Raw genomic sequence first — 26834 nt, 5'->3', positions numbered from 1 at the left:
AAATGCAAAACATTTTATCTGGAAACCAACTTTTTCTTTTGTCACGCTAGTTGTCTTTGACTCCTCTAGATAATATTTCAATGAAAATGATCCTGTAGATGTTTTTAAATGCCACAATCTGTTGTAATGTGAAAACAAAGGGCAAAAACTGTCTGTAATTGTGTGCAACAACAAAGCTCGAAACCTCTTTGTGTTTTGTCCCACAGGACAAAATCTGCATTTGATGCCAAAATGCAGAAAGCGAGTAAGTCAACTGACTTCCGGGTGCCGCTGTCGGTCTGCACCATGTTCAACGTGCTGATGGACGCCAAGAAGCAGTGCTCTAAACTGTGCGTGCTGGACACCGGTCAGGAGGTGAGCTAACGGTCCCTGACTACACTCACTTCTCGGTTTTTAACTGAAGGTGTCACACACACAAGAAATCAGCTCTGAATGAGACAGCTGTTCTTCTAACCTCTTAGCTGCTTCTCTATACAAGCAAAACACATTTTAAATACGTTTCTGATAACGAGGGAGATTGTTGCAGTTTCCTCAGCCCACTGAAAGCTGGATTATTCTAGTGTTCTCATGTTCTAGTGTTCTTAGCGCCTGGTCAACAAAATGTAATGTAAAACATTAATGTAGGGACTAGCTGGAAGGTATTGGGTCACATGCCGGTGCTAACCAGCCACCGTAGACAGAGATGCAGGTCTGAACCAGTTCTGTTCGTTACAGCACTAAAATGAGGCTTTCTGTGTCATTTAGGAGAATTAAGACAGATTAGCACACACCTGAAGCAGAAGAAGAAGCTTCATGTAGACACTCAGCCTAAACTAATGGACTAGTAGATGAATAAACTCACTTCACCCTTTGAAGAATCTGTATTGTCTCAGATCCGTAGAAAAGAACTGGTTTTGCTGGTATTGATGCTGGTGCTACCAAAGCCTCATCTGTGAAGTTTCAAAAGACTAAACTCATTTCCAGAAAAAAAGCTGAAACGAGGGAAGAAACTGAACTTGGACCAAGAGAAACCATCTCCACGTTGGCAGAATCATTTTCTTGTTTGTAGAAAACCAAATTGGCTTCATATCAGACTAAATCACTTAAGATGGATGGATGTTTGTGTTTTTCAGCCTGCAACTCACAGCTCATCATCAGAGGCTCGTTCCTCACACAGCCAAAGCGTGTCAGCTCCTAAAACCCTCAGCCGTCTTTTTATTTTCAGCTTCACACTGAACAGGTCGGGTCAAACTGTCAGATCAGCCACTAAAACGTGACGTTTGCCTCCAAACATCCAGCAGATGGGGAGTTCAGGTGTAGTCGTGTTCACTTGAAGCGGCCAAGCGCTCGACACGAGCTGTTAAATGGATGACCGTGAAGCCTGTGTGAGGCAGCAGCCTTGGCATCGCTGAGAGCGAAACCCTTGGCCGCCGGCAGTCTTGACAGAGAGCTAAGCTCACTATTCTCTTAACCTTGAGCTTCCTCTCTTCTGCAGCTTCCACTAACACCCACTGAAAACCTGCCTGCAGACACTGATAGATCGACCAGTGTTACACACATCAGACTGCTTCTTCTTCTATAGCTTAACATTTCTGCTAAACATTTTCCAGGTAATTCCAGAAAAGACCCGAGTAAAAACCAAAAGAGTGTAAATGGAGGATGTGCAGCCTCATCACACCCTGCACAGTTAATCAAACGCTGGTTTTTAAAATCAATTATACACTGTCAGGTTCTGTGTGACGTCTGTGGACGTTTCATTTGAAGATGTGTTTGTTCTAATGTTTTAAGAGAAAAGTTTCAAATGTCACTGACGTTAATGTAACTGACTGTTTCCCTTCTCTTCTCTGTCTCGTGACCTCCCCGTCCCTCATTTGCATGTGTCCTGCACGTCATTGTTTGAATCCCAGATTGACAAACAATGGGTAAGTCCTTCCATCGCCTCATCAGCTTTTTTCCCCCCTCACATGATCTCCATGGAGAAATGTTTGAAATCCTCCTCCCAGGTGGAAAATTGAACCAAAATTACCAATTGACGGGAGGCTCATATACCATCATGCCCTTTGGAAAAATGAAAAAAACCAAAACGTTTTGAGTCTTTATCAGCTGTGGTGGCGTCCACATGTTGTTCTGGAGAGCCCCAGCACTGCATATTTTGCATCTTTCCTTAAGGCGGGGACACTGTCTCAAACCTTCTGAGCCTGGACAGGTCACGGAGAAGAACTGTTCTGTAAAAACGGGAACTTCTGGCACTAGATGATCCAGCACATCCAGCAAGATCATGCCAGTTCTTGTGTGTCCTTGTATCAAAACAAGCATGGAGGCTAAGCAGAAGCCTGCAGTGTTTAGAAGCAATGCATTCATGGAGAAGCATGGATATTGTGGACTGTATAGTCTGCAGAGGGAACTGGAACCTTGTCAGTACTATTGTGGATTGTGTTAATGTTGTAGAGGCATTAACTCTCCTTCCACAGACCAGTCAGGTTTTCTCCATTTCATCTGTCAAATGCTCTTTGAATATTTGCTTTTCATTCATGATCTGTACCTTCTGTCATTTGTTTATTAAAGGATTTTTAAATCTTCGATATTAAGACTTAAACACTAGACTCTTACATGACACAGTATGTAACTTTATCTGCTGACTGTCAACACCAGACTGAAACTGACTCAGTCCAGTCCGTCGTCACGGCCAAAATCCTGCTTATAATCGTCGCTTCAGTTATTGTGTCCCACCCATCTTTACTCGTCCTACACCTGAACCACTCTTCATTAGCTAAACACACCTAAATCACCTAATTAGGTGTAGGTGAAGTAAATAAAAGGCAAAACAATGCAGCAGTGTTGAGACTCTCCAGGACCTGGAGTTAGTTCCACTAATGTAAAGCATCACATCGTCGGTATACGCTGTAATGTTTGTTTGGTACTGGGGAGGAGGTAAGAACATTTTGACATTGGAAATTCTAATATTAAATAAAGTCATATAACATGACCACAATAAGGCAACTGCAGTCATGTTGATGTTCCTGTGTGTGCAGTCCAGACTATACAGAAGTGTTTTTAGTACCACGGGGGTTCCCAGTGTTCCAGTTTTGTCGTGGTAGTGAGACATTAGTTTTAATGAGAAAACCTTTCACTCACTGTGAATCAGTATAATGAGGCCTTGTTGTTTCCTGATGTCTGTAGTAGGAGACTATGACCTGTACTCTGACCTGACATGAGTGAATAATAACTGACTGATCATGGTCTTGGTTTTCTGTTTCTTTTGCATGTTTGTTAGCTTGTTTTCCATTGACAGCGTCTTAAAAAAGGGCTCAGCATTGATGCAGCCCACAAAGCCTTTTGTTTGTTACAGAATTTGCGGCTCCAGCCCTCGCTGTAGATTTCATCACGTCTTTCTTTGTGGTCTTAAAACATATCGGACAAATTTTCTGATATCAGCAGACAGCCTGATATTCCATGCCTGTGATTTTGTTGATGCATGTCCATGTCCAGCTGCCAGTAGGTGTTGTGAATGAGGGCTCCTGACCTTAGATCAGGGCTCTGAGGGGTCAGTCTGAACTTGATCCGGACCTTTGGTGTGGTCAGTTTTCTGCCAACGGTGCGTTGATGTGCAGAAAAGCAATCGACCGCTTCTGATGCCTCAGTACAAACCGTGCCGCCCCCTCTTCCTTTCTCCTTCTCGTTTCCAGAGAAAACACCGGCCACATTTTGATTGTGTGGAGTTCAACTGGCAGGCGAGCAGGCAGCGGTGAGAAATCTGCACTTGACCGTTTAATCCAGACGAGAAACTTCTCTGCTGGATTCCTGAATTATGCTTTTACAGGCCCCAGTTAAACGGGGGTGATCAACCCGAAATCAATGAAAATGCTAATTTGCCTGCTGAGGTTCTTTAAATGGTGCGGGGGGTCACGTTGAAAATGTGGCCCCATGCAGAATCTCAAACATCTCTCAGAGCTGAAGGAGCAGCAGCGACTGCAGCTCAATGACCAGATAAATGTTTTTAAAAGCAATAATTGTTCTTTTCAATTTTTGCCGCGCACATGGCAAAGACCAAACAATTTCTTCTCCTCGTCTCTGCTTTTTGTTGCTACCCTATTAGGAAAAAATGAGGCAGAAGCAGCCACATTAATTGAGGGAAGAAGAGGGAAAAAAACGAAGCGCTCTCATGATTTGTCAGGAAGATGCGGCATGCAGAAAGAGAGCTGCCATTTTGCCGACTTGTGGAGAGAAAAAAAAACTAAATTAGGGCCGACGGCGGTGACCTCCCTGGACCTGCAATTTGTCAGTGATCTGTCCGCTTTGTTGATTGAAATTTTTAATTTGGGTGTTCTTTAGACGGCCAGTGAAAGGGCATTGTCGCCAAGAGATGAACTCCCCTGCTGCTGCTGCCATTCAGCACTCAGCCCCAGCCTTTTTTCCTCTCCTTCCTTCAAGGGAAAAGGTGCCATGAATATGATTTTGGGGGGGCCAAACGAGACATGAAATGGCGGATTAATTGAATCTTGTGTGAGCCTTTGGTCCTCGCAGCTGGACCGGTGCTTTAGAGAAATACAAGGCTGCTCTAATTGTAGGGAGGCGCACAAAAAGTATCCTTCAGATTCCTTCGCTTTTCCAGTGCGGACAGGAATGTTATTCAGCCACATAATGGTCCTATTAGCTGCTTAACTCAGCAGCGTTACACGGATGGGAAGGTTTTTCACACCTCGCCGTGTCTGGAGGGGGGGTGTGTGCGTGTGTGTGTGTGTGTGTGTGTGTGTGTGTGTGTGTGTGTGTGTGCAGACTCGATGTTCATGCTAGAGTGTTGTGCGGTTTTATGTCCTCACTGCTGTTCAGTATCTGGGAGGCACAGAGTCATTTTTAGCCTTTGTGCCCCATCAGTTTCCTGAAAATAATAAAACATTTTTTTGTTTTGTTTTTGTCTTTTTGTCCCCCCCCCCCCCACAGCAACAGTACCACTCCAAAATCGATGTCCTGATTGACGAGGCGTTCAAAGAAATGATTTCCTCCCTTGTGTCAAAGGTAAATGTCTTTTTATCCTCCAGTCAAATCCTCCACCATCTTTTTTTTTTTGGGGGGGTTTCTTTTCTTGAAGGGGGCAGTTTTGTTTTTCTTTAGATTTCATTTTATTTTAGCGTTTTTCTCTTATTTGCAGGGGCAAATAGCCTTTACTGAAGTGATGATGGGTTTTAAACCTTTATTCATTTTATGGGGCTTTTGGTTTTTATTAGTTCATTTCTTTTTCTCTTGTTTTATGATTTATATGGTCGTTTTAGTCTAATTTATTTTAATTATTGACATTTTTATCTATTAACTTAATTATTTTACAGATTTGTCTTTTTTTTAATTTTTTCAGGCTTTTTTTATCTCTTAGTGTCATTATTTTGGGTTTTCTGGCTCAGCTTTGGTCTTTGTTGCAGCTATGAGATTTTTATTACTTTATTTTCTCTTAAAATAGCATCTTAGAGACAATAATCTATCACCTGTTTCACATTTCTAAAAAAAAAAAAAAATCTGAAACAAGAAGGTCACTGAATTAGAATCAATAAAAATGTACCTTCCTTTTCAAACCTACTTGAAATAAGTTGAATGCAAGTTATTCTACCATTTTTAGACTTATCAATAAGAAGTTAAGGACTCATTTGCAGACAGTGACATGGTGAGAGGGACATTTTTCAGCCTTAAAAGTTTCTGCACACTCCAAATGAAGGCAGGTAATTGTTGTGTGTCCTCCCTCTGTCTGCAGTTTGCCGGTGTTTTAGACGGCGTCCTCTCCAAGCTCTCGAGATACGATGAAGGCACATTCTTCTCTTCAATCCTCTCTTTCACAGTGAGTAGCCATGTTTTTGTTCTGGGAACAGAGAGCGCAGAGCTGTTTCTTCCACTGCTCAGAGCCAACCTGTTATTTGCTGGAAACCAGATCTTCCCAGCTGAACTTCAGTGTCATTCTTCTTCTTCTTCTTCATTCCTCCTCCTCCTCCTCCTCCTGTTGCCGCCTCCCCCACCCCCGAAAGGTGAAAACAGCTGCCAAATATGTGGAAGTCCCTGTGAGTCCGTCGATCTGCCCGCTGCTTATTATTCACCCTGTCCGTCACAGTTAGTCTCCATATTTTTGTTCCCATCCACATTCAGACAGTCCAAGCGCCGGCTGGAAAGTTGAAGGAGCATGGAAATACAAAGCAGCCATTCTTTGCATTCAGTCATGCGCTTGTTGTTGTTGTTGTTGCTGAGTTTGTCATCACACAGTATTAAACGTGTGTGAAAGATAAAGAGGGTTTTTCTTCCATCTGCAGCTCCAGAGCCAAAGATCACACTACAAGCCTAATTAATTGCACTCTTGTCCTTAGAGATGTGTTTTGCTGAATTGTCAGTTTTGTGGGCGGCGGTGGCGTTTGGGTGTCGAGTCATGAATGACGGCGCCGTGCAGCGAGGTGAGCAGGAGGAGGAGACGACGACGTGTATGATGCAGGAGCTACAGTGTCGAGGTGATGAGGCGGTGACGTTTGGCGATGTCTGAGGTGCGAAGGAGGAAGAGGTTTAGGCTCCAGAATTAGCTCTCGCAGCTTAAGATGACCCCACGTTTTCTAATGTGATTAGCAGCTCAAAATTAACAACGTACAATTCCTCCGTGACTTGGGTTTTTGCACATTCTCCATCTCTTTAATATGAATTCTGGCAGATTTTAAGAGCATCCACAGGGATCAGAGATATTTTAAAATCAGTTTTTCCAAACCTCTCAGGCTAATCCAAGCACTGCAGGAGAGTTTCACCCAAAAAGAAAATTAATAAAAAAAAAAAAAAAGTCAATTATTTTCCCTGAAGGGCCACTTAGGCTGTAATGAAATGTTTGTGACTACTGTAATAAAAAAAAAAGCCTCACATTCAATATTAGTGACGCTGCCAGGAGATTTATTTAATGATAGCTGTAAAATAATATTAGTTGATTGACAGGTGCCACCCACTGAACCTGTCCTTGTCCCATCACAGACACTTCAAACCTTCATTAACCTTACACAGACCGGGTAACTAGATAGCTTAGCTTAGCATAAAGAGTAGAAATGGACCAAGAGATAGCCTAGCCTCAAGCTAACAAAACATCCTCTTTAAGCTAAGCTAACTCACACTTTAAATCTGCATATTTTCTCAAACGTTAAACTGCTTTTTAACCGTACAGTAGCTGCTGTGGGTAGAAAGAATGAAACACAACCACTAAAACTAATCCAGGGTTTCAGAAATCACCATCCTCTAAAATCACTGCTGTTAAATGAGCTTCATTCCAGTTGACTCACTATAAATTATTTTGGTGTGATACAGTTGAATCCAAATAAGGTTTGAAGATAAAAAACCTCTTTGGACTGAGGAGACATGAAAACAGGCTCCACGTTCAAACCTTTTGTTATTGCCACTTTATTCCAGTTAATACAGATTCATGCTGTGTAGATGTATTATTGCATTAACTGATAATCTGCTGTTGATTTATGAACGTCACATCTGTAGGTAGTGTAGAATGATACTGGTTGTTGGAGCCAGTTGTGTGTTGACAAAACCGTAGAAGTCTTTAGAGAATAAAGTTTGTGTTTCATTCTACAGCAGCGTCAAGGCCAAACAAAGTTTAAGATCCTCGGAGCTGACGTGAAAAATGTGCTTGAAATGATAAAAGAGCATTTCTAAGTCACAGTTGTTGATTCAGACGTGCAAATCACTAAACTAAGAGCAAAACAGAAAAAAAAATTCAGAAACTCTTTCTGCTTCCTGAATTCTGCATTTTCCACCTTGTATTTAATGAAAACACCTGAAACACCAGGTGTAAGAATATCCTGCACTGAGTCATTGAACAGCTGAGATAAAGAGCAACACAACAACCTCAATTAACCTCCTTAATCCCTTTCCCCGCCGCGGTACATCCCACCTATCCCATCATGCTCTCTGGTTCCCATCCAGACTTCCTCCTCAGTCGCCTCCTCCCATAAAATTATAATGTAACTGCTACCTCGGCGTTTTGGTCCTTTGTGTGGAGGGAACCTGACGCAGGTAAGCCTCTTCGCCAGATGGCTCCACCCCCTCAGACCTTGTCACGAGATGGTGAAGCTTTGCCCCTGGGGAGTTTAGATGTTGGAGACTTTCTGCTTTTCTCTCACTACGTTTCAGAAGGAAATATTGTCCTTTGCCTGACAATTACAAGTCTTTGTTTTATACTTTAATATTTCACACACTTTAATCAACAGTCGGAGCTTTGTTTTTTATTTGCAGGAGCTTGTTCCAGCTCAGACTGAGGCTTTTTATGTCATTAAAGCTGAGGATTTGTGTTTTTTCAGTAAACTAACCTGAACTTGTGTTTAAAAAAACTGTAATTTACTCTGGACCTTTAGTGCATTTTGTAGTAGTTTGCTCCAGAGCAATAATAATAACATTTCAAACATAAAATGTCCACAGTCTGCCTGTGCCCTGTTGTTTCCAGGTCTGAGTCATGTTGTTAGTGCCGACTCCTCAACCCTCATCACGTTCAGATTTTATCAGCTTTAGTTGATTGTTAAATATGTGAGTTAGGTAACGTGCATCACTTGACCGCAGATGGTTTGTCGTCACTGTTCTCTACAGTTTTGTCAACAAGTTGGCTAATTAATTTGTGTTATTTTGGTGTTTGAACCGGCCGACGCAGGGACGAGTCTGTCGACGGGCCTTTCCTCACGTGCCCGTCAGTTAGTTAACACCAGCACAGAAGAAATAACTTGGATCGCATCAATATTTTTGGCTCTTACTCTAAGTGGGACCTCAGCAGCAGCTCGTCCTGTAACAGTCACATTAGCCAGTGTTGGTGTTTGCTAATGAAACATTAGCTGAGCAATGGAGACTTTGTAGTGTTTAGCATTAACTGTGTTCTGAGGCTTTAAGTACCACAATTTCAAAGTAATTATCATTATTGTAATAATATAATTTTAAGTTTCCCAGTGGTGTTATCTCTATTATCACCACAGGTAGACGTGAATCTATGTGGTTTCCTGCACTAATACTGATCAAATATTGGATTTTAAGTCGTGATTGAGGTGTATTTTTATTTTTACCCTCGTTTTTCCATGTGAGTTTAAATTTTCTAATTTAGTCTCAATTCTTTAGCCAATAGTTCTACTGTAACGTGTCCCAGGTGGGAATACATCAGCTCCTTGGAGTGTGTTTACCCTTTGACCCTTCTCGGACTAGTCTGGATCACATGTTGATTTTTACTATTTATACTTTATTTTATGTGAATTACAGCTCTCAGCCCCCGGACACTGTAAAGGCTTGGAGTGGTTCAATGTGTGTTTCACACAGTGACTCACACGTGTTCACGCCTGTACAGCCAAGATACTAGTGACTGACAGCCACACATGCTCATACCAAGCATATGCACACTGGCAACGCAGGAACACAAACATTGGAAGAGCGAGCCTCATCACTGGCATCACGACGCGATCCTGCAGGACGGCGCAATAATTTAAAATATATCGACCAACTCCTGCCAGAGGTCGACAGGTTCAAGGTGTTGAAGTCCCCAGTTTGAGTCTGACCGATGGTTTTGTCAGTCAAAACAAGTGAAGGTTTACCTGTAGCTGCAGCCTCTTTGCCAGAATCTGCTGTTGTAGGATCACAATTTAAATATGCAAATATGAGAAACACTGAATTTGTGTGTAAGCTTCTAATTTAACCACCAGCTGGAGTTTCCGTTGGTAAAAGTCTGATTTTAGTTGAAATAGTTTGAAGTTTCTCAGGGTAAAATATATGTTCCATGTGTGAATATAATGTGGGTGAAAATGTATTAGAAAGTTCAGAGTTAAAGAATATTGGCTTCAAAATAAAACCCTGTTTAAGCCCTTTCAGACTTCAATGACTAATTATAAGAGATTAATCCATGAACACAAAGTCACTGAAATGAAAAATACCAATCCTCTGGTTGCCATTTCTAAAATACAAAGATCTGCTGTTTTGCTGGATTTGATGATAAGCTGTTCAGACCGTTGGTCGGACCAAACAGACGATATGAACAACACTCTGGAGCGATGATCCACATTTGTCAGTAAAATAAAGCCGTCACTGACGTTTAATGAGCCCCTTTCAGTGCGTCACCCATTAACTATTACAGTAAATGGGCAGTGAATCGATATTTTCTCCCCTGTATTTTAGCACCATTAGCGTAGTTATTTTAAATTATAGAGGGACTTAGTGCTGTGACGTGCTAACACACATATTTGTACACGCACAATGTGCACCTGGCAGAAGTGAAATGAATCCAGGGCAGGAAATGGGGCTGGTAGTGATATGTAATTACCTGGCATTTCACTGCCCTCCTCCCCTGCTAACTGCTCATTATCCACAGGCCTCTCCTCCCTCCCCAGCCCCCAGTCCTCCACCCCTTCCCTGCCCGTACTGGCTCTGCTTAATTTTACACTCAGTTTTTTTGTTGTCAAATGTTGACGGGTAAGCTGGCCGCCATTATCCAGGCGCACAGGGGATTACTGGTGTTTGGCTACACGTGAAGAAACAGTGAAGGAGACAAAGCAGGGCAGAGCGTGACAAGAGCGCTGAGCTGCTTGTATGTTTTTTTTTTTTTTTGTTGTTGTTTCTGTCTGCCTTTATTTCCTCTCGTGTTCGAATCTTAATCTCGGTGGCTGGAACTGTGCCGACGTCTCTCAGCTGTCACGGAGCTTTGTCGCCTCGTCAGAATGAGAGAAAAGAGGAGTAAATGATTGCGACTAAGCCTTAGGGGGATGGAAAGGGGGGTACTGATGTCTCGAGTGACAGCACGGGCAGTGATATGTTTCCAGTGACACACAGGTGAATGTTGTACAACAGATTTTATCTTTTTATTTTTAAAAATTCAGCTTAATCGCTTGCTGTTTTCCTTCCCGCCTCACGTTACTTTGCTTCAGTATCATGAGAAATTTACAAAAGTATACGGACGCCCAGAGCATTACCCCCGTGGGGCATCTGAACATGTGATCCAAGACAATAAGCAGCAACCTGCTTCCCACCAGATGTTGAACCAGCTGCAAGCATTTGTTCCCATTGAGATACAAGAGCATCAGTGAGGTCCAGCAGCGATGGCTTTGCCTGAGTGTGTGGAGGTCAATAAAAGGACCAGGGATGATGAGCTTTGTATTAATGTATCTGCATCTATATGTCAGTCAACCCACCACACAGTCATGCATTGAATCAGGGGGTCTGTGAGGTCCAGTAAGTCTTGGTCTCTGGTCCTCACACTCCACAGATGTTTCTCCAGCAACATTGGGAACGTTGCTTAGATCCTGAGCATTCAAGGCCTCCATTGTGAAGGTTTGAGCTGTGACCACAATGTCACCTGTGTCTGAAGCTGCTGGGTGGACACAGGTGCACTGACAAAGGAGGATCTTTTTCAGGCTTGTTGGGCCCAGCTGAGTCCTGAAACAGCAGACAGGGTTAGTTTGTGGAGGAGGACTCTGATATCAAAGAGTCTCAAAGTGCAGCCACAGAACAACAATCTTCCACATGGCTGCATATTAAATGTAATCTTGTTGTCGTTCATCAACAATGACAGTGTTGACGTAGCATCCAGACCCAGATCCTTCCTGTTTTAGCGTTAACGGACACTCGGCGTGCGTGCCTGCAGAGCTGCATGTGAATGTTGTGTGTGTTTTTGAAATGTACCTGCATTACTGTGGACATGACCTGAAAGCATCTGCTGCAACGGATCAGAGACACCATGACAAGTAACACACACGTGTTTCGTTGACATCAAGGTTTTGACAACGATCCTCGATCCACTGGCCCCTCAGCTCTCCTCTCCGACAGGCCTGTCACTCACTGGGCCTGACCCCTCCTCTCTCCGGCTGAACACTTCGCTCTCGCGGCCCCTCCTAGTCCCGCACGCCCTGCAGCCACGTGACCCCACTTTAACCCCTGGTATCTGCAGGTTTTCTCGTCCAGTGGTCTGTCTGAATTACAACTGAGCGCCTCTGACTGATGTGGGTCTGTCATTCAGCGTTAGAGCCTCCGGACCAACAGTTCGGGGTGCACCCTTGTGTTTCATATCTCTACAGATGAAAATCTTCACACCATTAACAACAGGTTGCTTTTAATTGATGAATCGACTCAGGTACCATGCATGTACCAGCAACACACACTGTGAAGTACACTGTGACCTCCGTGCTGAGAGAAGAGTTTGTTTATTTGCACCGTAGATGATTTTCCAAAATCTCAAGCTTCCATCACAGAAAGTCACCTCTGCAGCAGTGAAGCAGTTTTGGGAACAGCAGCTTCCTGTGATCTCCCCGGCTGGTCCACGTTCCCACAGCTGCCTCAAACCCAGATTGAGGCACTTGATGCTGTTTGTCCTCAGACATTAGAATGTGACAGTTTGTGTTTCTTTTGTGTTTGTGTGTCTTTGATAAGCAAAAGGTCACATTCCCAAATTTATAATCAGTCTCCAACCTGCCTTTTGCCTTTAAGTGGAGCCAAAAGGTTTCTTAAGACCCCATTTCCTTGTTTTTCCATGGGGGACCTGACGTGCCACGCTCAGCGGCGCTGTAGCAGAACAACAACCCCCCAGGGCCGACGCATGCCGGCTCAGAGAAAACGGGTGTGAAAGATGTCAAAGCAATTACAATAAGCATTACGGTAGTAATCTCCCCTGACAACAGGGAGTGTGAATGAACAGGGCTTTAACCACTTCTCTCGCTCTGGCCTCTCCCCACCCAACACACCGCTGCTTCCACAGCAGTTAAAGTTTCCTGCGGCGTAACGGAGGAAAGCAGCTTCTTGTTGCTCCAGCACGGGGAGGGTAGATGATTCCTTTCTCCTTTTCACCCAGGAAGCAGCAGGTGATGCTGAATGTTTGTCCCCCGTCTTGTTGCGACTGTAGACCAGTGATACCAGTGACACAAACCCAGGGAGGTTTCTGTGGGTGAAACGTCTTAATAGATCAGTGACTCACTGCTTCATTTAGGTTTTTGCTAAAGGTTCAATCAAGCCAAACATTTCCAACAATGTCCTTTTGATACTGATCATGAAAACATATTTACAGATTGTTCATGAACTGCTAGACTGGTCAGTGAAATAAATCAGACGGCTTTTAAATTAACAACCGGAGGATTTATGGAGGACATCACCAAGCTGATGTTTTATGGCACAGTGAGCAGAAAATCTGTGTGTTTATAAATGTTTTTTGTCTTTTTTAACAGAAATAAATGACTAATCCATAATTAAAACGTGTGTTTGCTGGTTTTGTGTGTGCCTGACAATCAGAAAAGGAACTAAAGCTATGAGATAAATGTAGTGCAGGAGACGTGTATGTTTTGAATGATGTGGGTTTGGTATTACAAATCTTTTTATTCCACCCACATCTGTCTGCATCGAGGCCAGTACTTGACCTGTCCATCACTGTATGTTCTTCCTGTTGACATTATTTGGGAGTTTGTTCCATCTCACTGAAATAAAAAGCTAAATTTCAGTCTTCACCATCATCCCATACCTCCAGCAGGCTGTCTTCTGATTGGCTTGTTCTGCAGTGTGGTATTATCATATGACCAGCATGGCTGAAGTGAGATGTACCCATGAATATCCACCTTTGTTTGAACTGCCTGCTGATGTTGTTCTCTGTATCCAACCTTCACCTGTGTTATGGCGTCTCTGTGTTCTCTTTTCCTGCAGAAACCGGGGATGGATCTGGCCGACACCTACATCACCTTTGTACGACAGAACCAGGACGTCCTCCGAGACCGCGTCAACGATGAGCTCTACATCGAGCAGGTGTTTGATGTGAGTGCACGTTGTTATTTTAAAGGATAACTGTTTTGGTAGTTTTGTCATAATAAGATTGTAGAATAAAGCACAGTGACGTCACCGTTACACATCCAGCAGGTCAAGAGACCCGAGCGATCGAACTGAAAGTGGGTGGATCTGGGTAATAACCCGATTGCATTGAAGGGTCATGTGTGCACACCGACAATAACTGCAGTAGGTCAGAGTTAAAGGTGTATGAACTAAGATTTTTTACATGGTCTAATAAGTGCAGGTGCCCAGATCCAGGCCCTGGTGTCTCTCAGCTATACTACCGCCCCAGGACTCTCTGCTACCTGCAGCCCTTCAGTTGTTATTCCAGTTTCTCTACCGTGTGTTGGTGAAGTCCGCTCCGTCAACGAGCCCCCCTGCCACCTGGCCAAGGTCAGAAGAAGCCAGTAGCGGTTTCCAACAGCAGCCATGGACGAGTCTCTGCAGCTCAAAGTCGTCAGACTTGTCTAGCTGACAATAAACACCACACAGACACTTTTTCATCTACACAGTATTTCCAGCGTTGACACTCGGGTTGTTTTTACGCACAAATAAAACCAGGATCACGGAAACACTGGTCAGACTGGGAGATGTGATGATAAAGTTTTATTGCGTTGGATCTGTTCCTGATTGTATGGAAACATTCGGCTGGTAACAATCTTTCCAGATCGCACTAAGTCGGGTGTTTGTTGTGTGAAGTTTGATTTTGCAGTTTCCGAGCAGCAGCAGGTCGCTTCGAGGCTGAAAACACCGACCGCTTCTGTTGACCTGTTTATCACTTAGGAAGCACAGAGAGCTGCCGGCTCGCTCTGCGGGAGCTCCAAACACTCCTTCACACCTCCACCTTTACATCCATCTGTCTGTCCCACGCTGTCCATTCTCCTCACCTACCACCCCCCTCCAGGAGGCAGATTTATACGAATATTTCAGCACAGAGTTGTCAAACACGCCCCGGCTCTCTGCCGTGAGTCAATGCAGCAGACATGGCAGCTCAGGCCTTCACACACATTAGCAGCATGAAGCCGAGCGATGGATTTCTGCCGCCCACCGCCTCCTTTGAGGGTTCGAGTGATGTGGCTGTGGCTCGAGCTGCGCTGTGCTGATTCGTGTGTGTGTGTGTGTGTGTGTGTGTGTGTGTGTGTGTGTGTGTGTTTGAAGAGGGGTATGTTTGAGGAGAATCGGTCTAATGGAGCTCAGAAGCTCTCAGTCATGCGCCGATGAGGAGGCGACGGCGGGGCCTCGAAGTGTCTCCGCTCAGCCCTTCCACGTGTACCGCACACACAAACATACAGTTTGTGGGTAACAAAGAAAACCTTGTGTTCACACAGCACCGGCAGGCCTCCTGCCAGCAGCATTATGGGTATGCAATTGTCTTGTTTACGTGTGTCTGAGCGAGCTGACCTCAAATTCATCTGCAGGGCCTTTTCTTTTACCAGAAGGTTTGTTGGCACTGACGGATACAAAAAAAAAAAAAAGCAATTCAATGTCAGTTCCAGCCTTCAAGATTTATTGTAAAAGATGAAGTGTAGAAATTTCTAGGAATCGATGCCAACGTCTTGAAACGACAACATAAAACCTAGATGTTGAAGTAGAAGACGTAAATAATTAGGATTTAATTTGGCTCGAAGACAAAAACCTCAGTGAGATTTAAGGAACAATAAACTCTTTTGTTTTTGTTTTATTTATGTTTAGAAATTTCCTGGAAATTAAAGTGAAACAAGACAATATAAAGCAGCTGTTTGTACCAGAATCAAGCCAGTGGCCAAATAAAAATGACCCGTTCAGATAAAAATAAGATGTTAAGATAATTCTAAGACTTAAATAAGATTTTAATTGTGAAATTATTTTTTGTGCCACAAGCAGAATATATGTCAGATCTTTAAATGAACATTATTACTGCCCACCTCCTGTTCATCATGTGGATATTTTTCTGACAGGACCACAATGCTGTGTACCCTCCACCCACTTCCCCCACATATTCCCTCCATCTGTTTTCACTCTCATCTTCTAATCGGCTCAATTAAGGAGCGCTTCGTCCTCAATTTCCACGACAGTTAACGCCGCTTGTGAGGCGGCTGTCATGCAGCTGATTAGGCGCTCTGAGGAAACAGTCTTAAATAAGTGTTTCGCTGAGCGGGTGGAGACGGGGAGGAGGAGTGGGGAGAAGAAATGAGAAATTATCAAAGGGGCAGCACATATCATCCAGTTTTTTTCAACATCTTTGAGTAACTCGGAGTGCGAGGCGATTGTCAGACAAGCTGATTAGCATTCAGCTCGAATCCCGGCACAAAAATACAAACAGTCACGGAGAGAGAGAGGAGCAGAAAATGATGGAGGGAGGAGGGAGGCAAAGAAAAAGAGACAATACTGTGGCAGAAAAGGCTGAAACTGTCCTGAGTTTTCGCATTTCATCGTTTTAAAACTGAACAATACGTGAAATGCAAAACATTAGCAAGGGTATGGGTTTCACACACAAACGTTATTGAAAGTGCCTTACATAATGTATTAAAAATATGAAAAACATGTTAGAATTGTACTTCATCACATTGTTTTATAAGAAATTAGTAAAGGTTTTGGTGTATTTCTTGGAGCGAGCAGAGCTCTGAGATGTACAACCTGTGTCCTATATTAAATCTATTCAAACTAAACTATTTTAGTTTCTGCATCTGCACATTCCAGCTGTTGTCACTATGTCCACTGTTTTTAAAACACATCTGGTGTGCGCTTAATGCTTCGGATGCTGTGTGTTGAATGTAACAGGGACTGATGTGTTTTTCCAGCAATAGCACAAACATCAAGCAAAGTTTTGTTTCAGTAATAAGATGAAAATGTCACATTTGGAAAATAGAAAAAAGTCCCATGTGTCCAGTAGAGGTAGGGGTCTGTGGTTTTAGGTCCTAATCTGTTTTGGTCCATAATTGCACTAAAAAGAAAACACTCTTTTCTCATTTTGTACCACAAGTGTGTTTACACTGTCTCTGCCATGTTTTGACAGCTGTCAATCAAAAACAGACCCACCCACTGAGATTATTACTGATGTCTCACATATAAACACCTTCTTTACATTCCCTTTAGTAATAAACAATATGTCTATACAATTAAAAATCATCTTGAAAGTTTTGGCACACTGATTAATGTGACTCGGTACCAACAATGTGACACCAGGAACGTGATCGGTCGCTGCAGATGCCAACAAAAAAAAATGTGCAACACATAAATAAGAGGAGATCTGTGTGATCTAAACATTGATCTGTGGAGATTACACTTCACTACGCATGGCAGAGGAAAGAATCGACATGAAGCATAAAAAAATGTAGCGTGCGTTCATTTCAGAGTTTATGGGGATAGATTTCCTGGAATTAAATGTTTTCTGCGTGACAGTCAAGTGACACATGGGAGAAATGCATCTTCTGTATGTGAACTGCCATAAGAAAACAACGGAAATGGCTTAAAACGACAAACATACTTTGACAGTATAGAAAGTTAGGCGTTAGATTGGGTTTCAAAGTCATTTCGAGAAGATGCCAAATATGTGGCTCTGTGGTGACTTTACAGACTGTGAGGTTGGACTCTTTCAGAGAGCTAACATGTTTGTTCTGTCTGGGCAGCAAAGAAATAAAATCAGGACCTATGATTAAACTTGAACCTTCATTTGTAAGTTAACATACGTTTTTATTGCATTTAGTTGATGCTTAACTATTTAGAGTGAAAAACTGCTTCATTAGTTTAATATAATTACCCTGAGTCGGTGTGAAGGAGGTCAGAGGCCACTCTCACAATAGATGGAATCCAATGTTACTGTGACCAGTGAATTATAACGCATGTGTTTTGGCTTTTTTCAAGTGCATGAAATAACCTTTGGACTGTTTTCCTCTCTTAAATTGGAAGGTAATTACAGTCCTTGTCAGTGTGAAATTAAGTCTGCCGGTGGCGCTTAAAGAAGATCTGAATATTACAGGTAATTACTGTCTCAGAGCAATTTCGCCGAGCATTCTTGTTTGACTGGTAACAGAATAAAGCCACCCAATATGTACATTTAACCAGAAGTGTGATGAATGCTGCTGTAAGTGAGGCTCACTCTTCAGGTGAGAAAAGGTGCGTTTGATTTCCCTGCAGCTGTGGCCTGGTAGCGGAAGGCGTAAAAGAAAAGCATTTAATGAAAATGAGATGGCATCAGATTAATTTTTTTTTTTTTTTTCTTTGAAGTTCGAAGCGGAGCCGTGACCTCTTCCCTTGAAGGGCCACATTCGAGAGTTTTCCAGTAAATTAATGTCTTTGAATGAGTAAATGTTTTACCCTCTTTGAGTCCTGCTGTTGTGATGCCGCACATCAGTTGACCTTGTGTTGTCGCGTCCCCGTCGTGATTGAAGGAAGGAGTTTCAGTAGCTGTAAGAAAGCAAACAATTATCTGAACTTCTGTGAAGGCGAACAAAAGCCAAGCACAGACCACCCTTGTCCACAGAGCATTAACGTATTGTTTTTATTCACAATAAAACTGACTGTATTAAAGCTGATGGGGAAAGTCAACACACAGCAGGTACTTTTGTTTAGGAACAGTTTGTGAATTCATGAAATTTTGTGCAGCCTTGAACAAAACAAACGATTTAACTGATTGATTGACTGTAGTCACCAAGTTGACGCCTTTGAGAATAAAAGGACAGACACAAGAATAGTTGAAGAAACACAAACTGTCAGTAAGACAAATATAAACGACTTTACTTGGAGATGAGCACATAGAAAGGTGAGTAATAACCAATAATACTGTCCAGTTGCAGATTTTGTAAGACAGGTAGGTCTAAGTAACTGTGATGGGTAGAAGACCTGACGGTTTGTGTGGTAATTTCACCATTTGTCTTTGTTTTCTTTTCCAAATACATCTTTTATTCTTTTTGTTTGGCATTTTTACAGCAATGGTATACGGGCTCCATGAAGGCAGTGTGTGTTTGGCTGACGGACCGACTGGACCTGCAGCTCCACATGTACCAGCTGAAAACACTCATCAAGATTGTCAAGGTAAAAACAAACGCTTAAATTAGAATTGTCAAAATTGAAAAATAAATAAATAAAAATGAATCTTAAGGTGCACATTCGCACAATGATAGTCAGATAGTGACAGTTTCCTTTTACCTGTCAGATTCTCCTTTGCTTTGCTGTTAGACAAGTGACAATGAGACCGGCTAGAAGAAAAAACTGTGGCCTATTCATGTAAAAACAGTCAGAACTGACACTGAAGCAAAACAGGAGAATTAAAAACAAATCAAGCCACGCTGAGGCGTCCTTGAAAGCAGCAGTGGTGTGAAAAGACGATGAGACACAAAAAGGAAAACTGCTCAACTGCGTGCTGCTGCTTTTGTCTGTTCATAGTTTGCTAATACACAGTTTAACTTGCAAGCAATAAGACAGGTGATGATAATGGCTTCTACATGAAGGTAACATCCCTCAGGCTCCTCGGTCCAACACATAAAAGAATCAGCTCGTCCTTGAGGCTCAGCGTGTTCCCGCTTTTGTCTCGCCGAAGGATGAACAGCAGCCGCCTCCTAAGATGCTCTCTGTTTTAACGCCACTTCTTCTTTTTCCCTCACACCCCAACAGAAGACCTACCGTGACTTCAGGCTGCAGGGCGTCCTGGACGTCACGCTGAACAACAAGAGCTACGAGACCATTTACAACCGGCTGACGATGGAGGAAGCCACTGCTGCTGTCAAGGCGGGAGATGGCCTGCAGGGCATCAGCATGAGAGACAGCGATGAGGACGACGACTAAACACACACACATCCTCCCTTCACGCAACCCGTTGGTACCTGACCATCAGTCTTCCTATTGGATCAGGGCCCTCTATCCAGTGTTCATGATATGAGGCCTCTACTCCACTAGCAGTTCTCCTTAGAAACTAAAACTGAGACTCAAGTTCAAACTACAGTCCACAAGTGCAACAGGGCAAGCAATACTACAGCCAGCTCGTGTTATGAACATGAAACATCAATGAAAACTAAAAACTGAAACCAAAGTCAACAAATGTTTTAAAAATGAAATGGAAATAATTTAAAGGCACAGCTTTAATGCCAAGTAGCAGGTGGCTCCGCCTCAGTCAGTCTCACTCAATATAAAATAAATAATATTTTTAAAAAATCAGCAAATATCGTAAAACAAGACAGAAATGGGCAAAATAAACTTGCCAGTATTAAAGAACAGGACAGGCTATGCTAATGTTAGCTAACAAACCATGCTGCGATGCATTTTCTCTACTCTACTGTCAATAGACTGAATAAATGGAAAAACTGCGATTATGAACAAATAAATATACGATAAATAGAATAATATACACATTTATTGTAAGACGAGAATAAACAATAGAATAATAGCTGTCAGTTTTTTTTAACAGCAAGACAAGTTAACGTTAGCTAACGAGTCATCCTGTTAACACATTTTCTACTTCATGCATTCTCAAGAATGACCATTTTAATTTTATAAAAGTTGTGTAATACAAACAGGTTTAGTTGCATTGTGAACTAAAATGAATGAATGACCTGTCATTACATTAACCGTTACATATGCTAGCTAGCTAACGTGATCTCACTAGCTAACTTGATCTCATTAGCTAATGTGATCTCAGCAGCAAACGTGGTCTCGTTAGCTAATGTGATCTCATTAGCTAACGAGATCTCACTAGCTGGCGTGATTTTACTAGCTAATGTAATCTCACTAGCTAATGTAATCTCACTAGCTAGCGTGATCTTATTAGCTAACAGGGAACAAAAGCCATTTGTGTCATTTGTTACAGTAATAGGTTACTAAAATATAAATATCACATAGTCCAGCGGTTGCATGGCTTTATTGGTTCATAGTGACCCAGCTCCCACAAATTTCTGCTTGGAAACCATGAGATTTAATTCATTTTGTTCAACTAGATAATATTCACAAGTTAAAGAAGACAGTTGTACATTGTTTCTGTTCAGACTAAAACAAACAAGGCTTTAGTCATTCTCTCACTACTTGATGATTGATTGAAACCTTTTTATGCCGGTAAACCCTCTGTCCATAAACTGGAACCTATCTGGAAGAAAAGAAATAAAAACCCTAGTTTCCGTCTTTTAGGATTAAACGGCTCATTCATCATGACTGAAGGTCCTGATCAGGGGAGGAAGGGATGTTCAGGTAGCGACACGTTGCACACTCGTCACACACTCCTCGCTGGGACACTAATGTACATACGTGTTGAAACGTACATGAGACAGAATGAATGACACAAAGGAAGTCAAGGTGAGGCGAGGCACCCGAAAGACGACCTGCACGGTGCTGAGGCAAACCTTGTCCTGCCTCTCTCACCTGCAGGACGGGAAGCCCCGCCCTCCGCCACATGCAGCCATACTCTGACTGATGTCACTTTGTACAGTAGAGCTCATCAGTGCAGCACTGTCCTGTTCTGTTGTCATCCACTGTTGAAGCTTATTGTTCAAAATGGTAACGCCTTCAGCAACCTCACCGCCTTCGTTTCACTCGGCAACACAATCAGCTAAACTGACATGTTTGTTTGAAGCTTGGACTTGTAAGGTCCTATCTGACCTGCACTGTTCTTTGAGTTTTATCAATCAGTGTGGCCAAATATTAACAATACAGGTGGCAGATAAACAGAAATCACTGTTGTGTCATTGTAGAAGTTGACGTTTTGTTTTTAGGCTGCAGTGTTTAGCTCTGAACCTTGTTGTTGCCCTCTTAGTGACACTACACCGAAGGCCCAGGACTCCATAACAATGTAAGTGCAGTCCATTAATGGAAATTGGCTCATTAGATACCAGTGTTTGTGTTGTAAAGGTGGAAAGGTTGGCCTGACAGCGCTGCTGGTAGACACTACACAGGTCTGTGTGTTTTTAATGTAGCATGGCAGAAAATAATGCGGACCAGTTTCCACCCCATCACAAACCAAACAATCAAACTCAGTTTTTAACTTTCATGATCTTTCCCTAAGCTTAGGCCAAGTGTTTCAGCTGCCTACACTTTGAAAGGATAATTAACGTTTTACAGCTTAGGTCTTTGTGGTCCTGGGATACCTGAGAAAACGACAAGAAGTCAGGAAACATCTGCAGCTAAGAAACAACCCAGATCCAGATCATCCAAACCACTTTGTTTGGATGTCAAGCTGAATCTGAGCACATCTGATGATCTAATGACCCCTCACTGCACAGAAAAACTGAGTGCACACTATTATAGTAAGTACAGTGAGTCAAAGTCGAAGCAAAATGGGTCATTGGACAGTTTGACTCATACCCATTAGCCTTTGTTTCCCCTGCCAAATAAGCTTGGCAAACCTAATAGTTGGTTTCCAACCTGTCTGAACGCCTGACTGCTCGTGTGTTGTCTGAGCCTTCGGAACAAAAACCCTCTTCTCAAAGCTTGTCCTTCGGTGTTTCACATCTGAAGACAAAGCCTTACAACTCCAAGCTAAACGCTGCGGCACCGCTGTACCTTCTGAATATGAATTTTCTGTAGCTCGAAGTCGCCCCACTGCTAAATAGGTGGGCTCAGGTGGTGAGAGATGCAAAAAAAAATAAAAAATTAAATAGATCTACAGGTTATAGTGAATGAACCTAAAGAGGTTTAGGTACCAGTTGGATTAGAACGTGCTGAGAAACTGGAATTCTGGGGAAAATGTGTCCATGAACACGACTACATGTTGGTGTAGCTCTGCTGTCGTCTCTATTCATTTTGATGTTTACTGTTGTGAAGAATAATTCTGAGCTGTGGAGTGATATGGTCGTACTGCCTGCTGTGCATCATATCCAGCATCGATCAAATTCTTAGAAACGTGCCAACGAGCGGCACAGACCAGGGACACGGATGTTTTTAATCACATTTCTGTGTCCAGTCTGATCATCTGCGAGTGGAGGAAGCATCCCGTCGCTGCTGTTTGTTTATTGGCTACCATCTGTTTGTGTGTTGTCGTTGAGAGAAAAGAAAAACAGTTTAACGTGTGAATTTTGTGCAGGCCTCCGATGGCGTTTGTTTTAACTGTCCGATCCACTTTGTGTCCGTGCAGTCAAAGGCCAAAAAACTAAAGGACAAACACCTGTATGAAGAAGTATATTTATATTGTCTCATTGTGCACCTGTTTTGTTCAGGTGTCTTATCTTAAGTGTCACTATTAAAAGTGTTTTTAAAGCACCTGTGTTTTCACATTGTGCCTTGTTATTCAGTCAAAATGAAACTCATCATATTGGCCTGAATTTAAAGTGTAAAAATATGAGCAGCATCTTTCATTTCGAGGACGAATGAAGCGAGTAGGGTTAGTAACACTTCTTCTGCAGAGACTGTTGCATTGTGGGTTATTTGTGGCCTTAGTGTTACCGTGCTAGCACATGTTTTCAGTCCATTTATAGAGTCTTTGTGACTTAGTCAGCACTGACAGTGTTTTCTTAGCACAGGCCAACCTGCAGGACTTTCTAAAAGCTTGTGTGACTTTTTTTTTTTTTTTGCAGCCACAGAGGAAATAAATTCATGAAACAGGCATCAGAGATAATGGGCACAATAACACTAAAGACTGAAAAATAATACTGACTTTGTTTGAGAAGAGAATCTGCCTTCATTCATATTTTCTTTTTTTTTTCTTTTTTTTTTTTTTATTTGCAAATAATTTGAATGAAATCCCACTTATGCATTTGACAAATTTTAAGGTTTGGGGGCCATGGAACAGTCCAACTTTAAACCTCAGCAGGTTGTCAAAAGTATTTGGACGGCCTCCCCGGCCTTTGGCCTTGAACAAATGGGGAAGATCAAAATGCTCCAGTGTGAAATGGTTTTTTAGAAGACAGGAGTGTTTCTCCAGCTTTGTGGCAACAGTTTGTGTTTGTCCCCTTTCCCTTCCTGACAAAGCCCCTGAGCCACAAAGTCAACGACGTGAAGAAATAGTTTTCCCTGTTGGAGGAAGATGACTGGCCCACACGGAGCTCCGACCTGGACTCGATACAACACCTGTGGGATGAGCTGAAACACATCAGTATTGGACCTCCCCGATGCTCTTGTGTCAGAACGGAAGAAAATCCCAGCAGCAGGTTCAGTGTCAAACCAAAGCCAGACGAGTCGAGGCCGCGGCAGCAGCCGATTAACGTCCACAAGCATCAAACTAGAACACACAAAGGTACGTGGAAGAACTGTTGAAACTTCACCCACAGAGACTCTGGTGTTAGCAGGTGTGCCATGCTGAATCAGGGGAAATATATACCTGAAGAAATGGTTCAGCCAGATCCCAATGGGTCAGATTAAGAATTAAAGTTAAGAATTTAAAGTTGTTTCTTTACAGGAATAATGAAAAGAAACCAGGGTTCTCACAGTAATCTAGCAGGTTTAAGCAGGTTTTGAAGGGTTTTGTTTCCTGCGCGCTGTCTGCTGGCTGTCGTCCATCAGCGGCTGCGTCTTTTCTCTCCTCACTGAAATGAGCATCAGACCTTTTTCCTCCAACAAAACACGAGTCTGAATCCTGCTGCTGCAGCCACACACAGAGAAAAAGAGCAAATACAACAAAATTAAGTCTAAATTCTGATATCCAAATGGATTCCAAAATAAAAGATGTGTTAGAGATGAATAGACGGTACCAGATGTCCTGCTTTTTCACCCTAATATTGCTCAGATTTTATTTCAGAAGTCAAAAATGAAAGAGGAAACAGGAAAATAAACCCAGTTGCCTGAATGATTTCAAGCTACTGATGATATTTAAATAATGTGCACTTTTTAAAGGTTTAGGTTTAAATTTCCAGGCCTCATAAATCATTTCAGCTGCTTTGTGCTTTCACTAGAAATATTAATAATAATAATGGCAAAATTTGAATTTTTTCTCATGTGAATTTAATTTGTTTACCTTTTTGAACGTTTTGCTCCTTTTCTCACCGAACAATTAAGTTTTAGTCGATGTGTTTATTTATTTATTTTTTACTGCATATGCTCTTGTTACTAGTATTTCCTGTAGTATTTGTTCTGTCACTGTAATATTATAACCACATTTAGGTTTTTTGATCATATTCTCCATCAAAATGTATTTATTGATGTATTTATAAAGCTAATGTGTGTTTCCAATAATACAATATAACATTATATTATCTAGTAAGAATATAATGAGTCATAACATGATGTAGTTGTGTAGCTGTAAAGACAATGCTGTTTATTAATATAAATTATTATGTTAGAAAATTTAACTTTTATATTTTTTTATATTATAACCACTGACTTTTACTGTATTGTCATTCATTATCTGTTTATACAGAGAGCAGCTGCCCAGAAGGACAAACAATTAGGCTACTAAATGTTTTACCTGAAATTATAGCGTCTTCGATTTATTTTATATCTACTTAGAAATAAATATTAAATATGAAGACACAAAATAAAGTATTTCATTATTAGTGTCTTTCTAAAACAAATGTAAATCAATTTCAAAGCCACAAACAAAATGGTAAAATAAAATGAAAACCTAAAATATTTAAAATAACACTAAGAAAAGATATTTTCAAAAATAAAATAAATGGCAGTAAGTCATGTGCATGTCAGGTGCTCACAAATTATTGTAAGAGTGGTCATTAATTTTATTTATAATAAAAAAAACACTACACAGGCCTATTAAAACTGTGGAGTTAAAGAAAATGTATTTATTTGTAAAATAGTCTGAGACAGGAGTGATATTTATACTCATATAATACCAATTATAAGTATTTATTATAGAAATCAATAGTCATCTTTACATATTTTATTCTCCTTAATCTAAAATGATCTCATCCTGCCTTCATTTCATATCAATGTTTAGGTTTTACATATAAAGAATATTTCCCCTATATTCATGAATCAATACTTTTTTTTTTTTTTTACCTTTCAGAAGTGACGACTAGTGGCATTTGAAGTAAATGTCTCTTTGGTCCTGCCTTCATTCACACTGCGTATGTATTGTTTATAGTAGTATTACTTTTATTTATTATTATTATTATTAATTAACATTGTTAATGATTAATAATATTGATTATTATTATTGGTGTTGCAGTGTATTTGTTTGCTGCTCATGTAAAAAGATGAGCGTCAGTGCAGTAACACCAACAACCTTTGTTAACGTGTCTTCGGGCTGTTTTCTGGCCCTCGCTTTTATTTCTCTCTATCTTTTGTTCAGGCGCTTTAATAAGAGCAAATTCAGCTCATTCAGCAAACACGCTCCTCGGTGACAGGGTGGACGTGCTGCTGTCGGTTTGTTCGCCGTCACTCGCGGATTCATCCTGTGGAATTTGCGTTTTTCATCATCTGCTGTCTGTGCGTAAAAAGGCAGTGCGTGGTAAGAGAAGAGCGCGCACGGTTTTTTTTTTCTCATCCTGGTTTTTCACTAGATATTTTTCAGCCCGTTTCTTCTGTCTTTAAGCGCCGTCAGAGAATCTTAAAGAGTCAAAGTTTGTGGCACACAGACCCGGAGCCCACCCAGCTGAGATTAAATGGCTTCAAATCCGTTTTCCGCCTAATATCGCGATCCGGTTTCTGTCTGAACTTCACCCACATGACAGCCCTGTCTCCACTGAACCGTGCGTAAAGGGCTGAGTTTCTGGAGCCAAAAAATGCGCCTAAATCTGGTCTAAAACTCTGACAGCTCCCGACCCCGCGGCCGCTGCGCGTCTGGCGTATTGCGATTAAAAAAAAAAAATGATGTCACGCGAAGCCACAAGGGGACCTGGGATTTACCAAATACCTTCCAGTTGAGCAGGAGTCCTGCCAAGTAAAGGACAACCTCCTCTCCTCCTCCTCCTCCTCCTCCTCCAGCAGCGACAAGTGCACAGAATCGACGGAGGAGAATTGAGCAAATTATCTACTTTTCCGTTTACCTTTGTGGACGTAACGATCGGCGAGGTCCCGGCTCTCCGCACGCCGTTATCGAGCGAGCCGCAGCCTCACTGATTGTCGTCAGTAAGCAAGAGGAACGGGCCCGGTGAGTCGGTGGAGTGGGGAGGGGGGGTCCACGGTAGATGATGCCCTTTCCTACGGGCCGGTGAGGAGCAGCACCGATCCCCGGCTTCCCTCCAGCAGCTTCTTGTTGTTGTCGTTGTCGCGGCGCGGTTGATGCGGAGGTG

The 26834-nt window shown here is 42.1% G+C and overlaps 1 protein-coding gene across 3 annotated transcripts in view; it reads left to right on the top strand.

The window, feature by feature from the left end:
* The window catches only part of cadps2 (Ca++-dependent secretion activator 2), a 125181-nt gene extending 102270 nt beyond the window's left edge, over positions 1–22911 (top strand). The window contains exons 21-27 of one of the 3 annotated variants that reach the window (XM_026312357.1): positions 207–354; positions 1887–1901; positions 4921–4995; positions 5720–5803; positions 13633–13740; positions 18661–18765; positions 19345–22911. In XM_026312357.1, coding sequence (XP_026168142.1) covers positions 207–354; positions 1887–1901; positions 4921–4995; positions 5720–5803; positions 13633–13740; positions 18661–18765; positions 19345–19515 — 706 coding nt within the window. In that variant the 3' untranslated portion in view covers positions 19516–22911. The remainder of the gene's footprint in view (positions 1–206; positions 355–1886; positions 1902–4920; positions 4996–5719; positions 5804–13632; positions 13741–18660; positions 18766–19344) is intronic. The other 2 variants (XM_026312359.1, XM_026312358.1) reach the window with 2 other exon arrangements.
* Positions 22912–26834: the final 3923 nt, after the last annotated feature.

The sequence above is a fragment of the Mastacembelus armatus genome, chromosome 6 (assembly GCF_900324485.2).
Source record: "Mastacembelus armatus chromosome 6, fMasArm1.2, whole genome shotgun sequence".
Lineage (NCBI taxonomy): Eukaryota > Metazoa > Chordata > Actinopteri > Synbranchiformes > Mastacembelidae > Mastacembelus > Mastacembelus armatus.
Note: the sequence above shows the minus strand (reverse complement) of the source record. Positions and strands in the feature narration are given on the sequence as shown.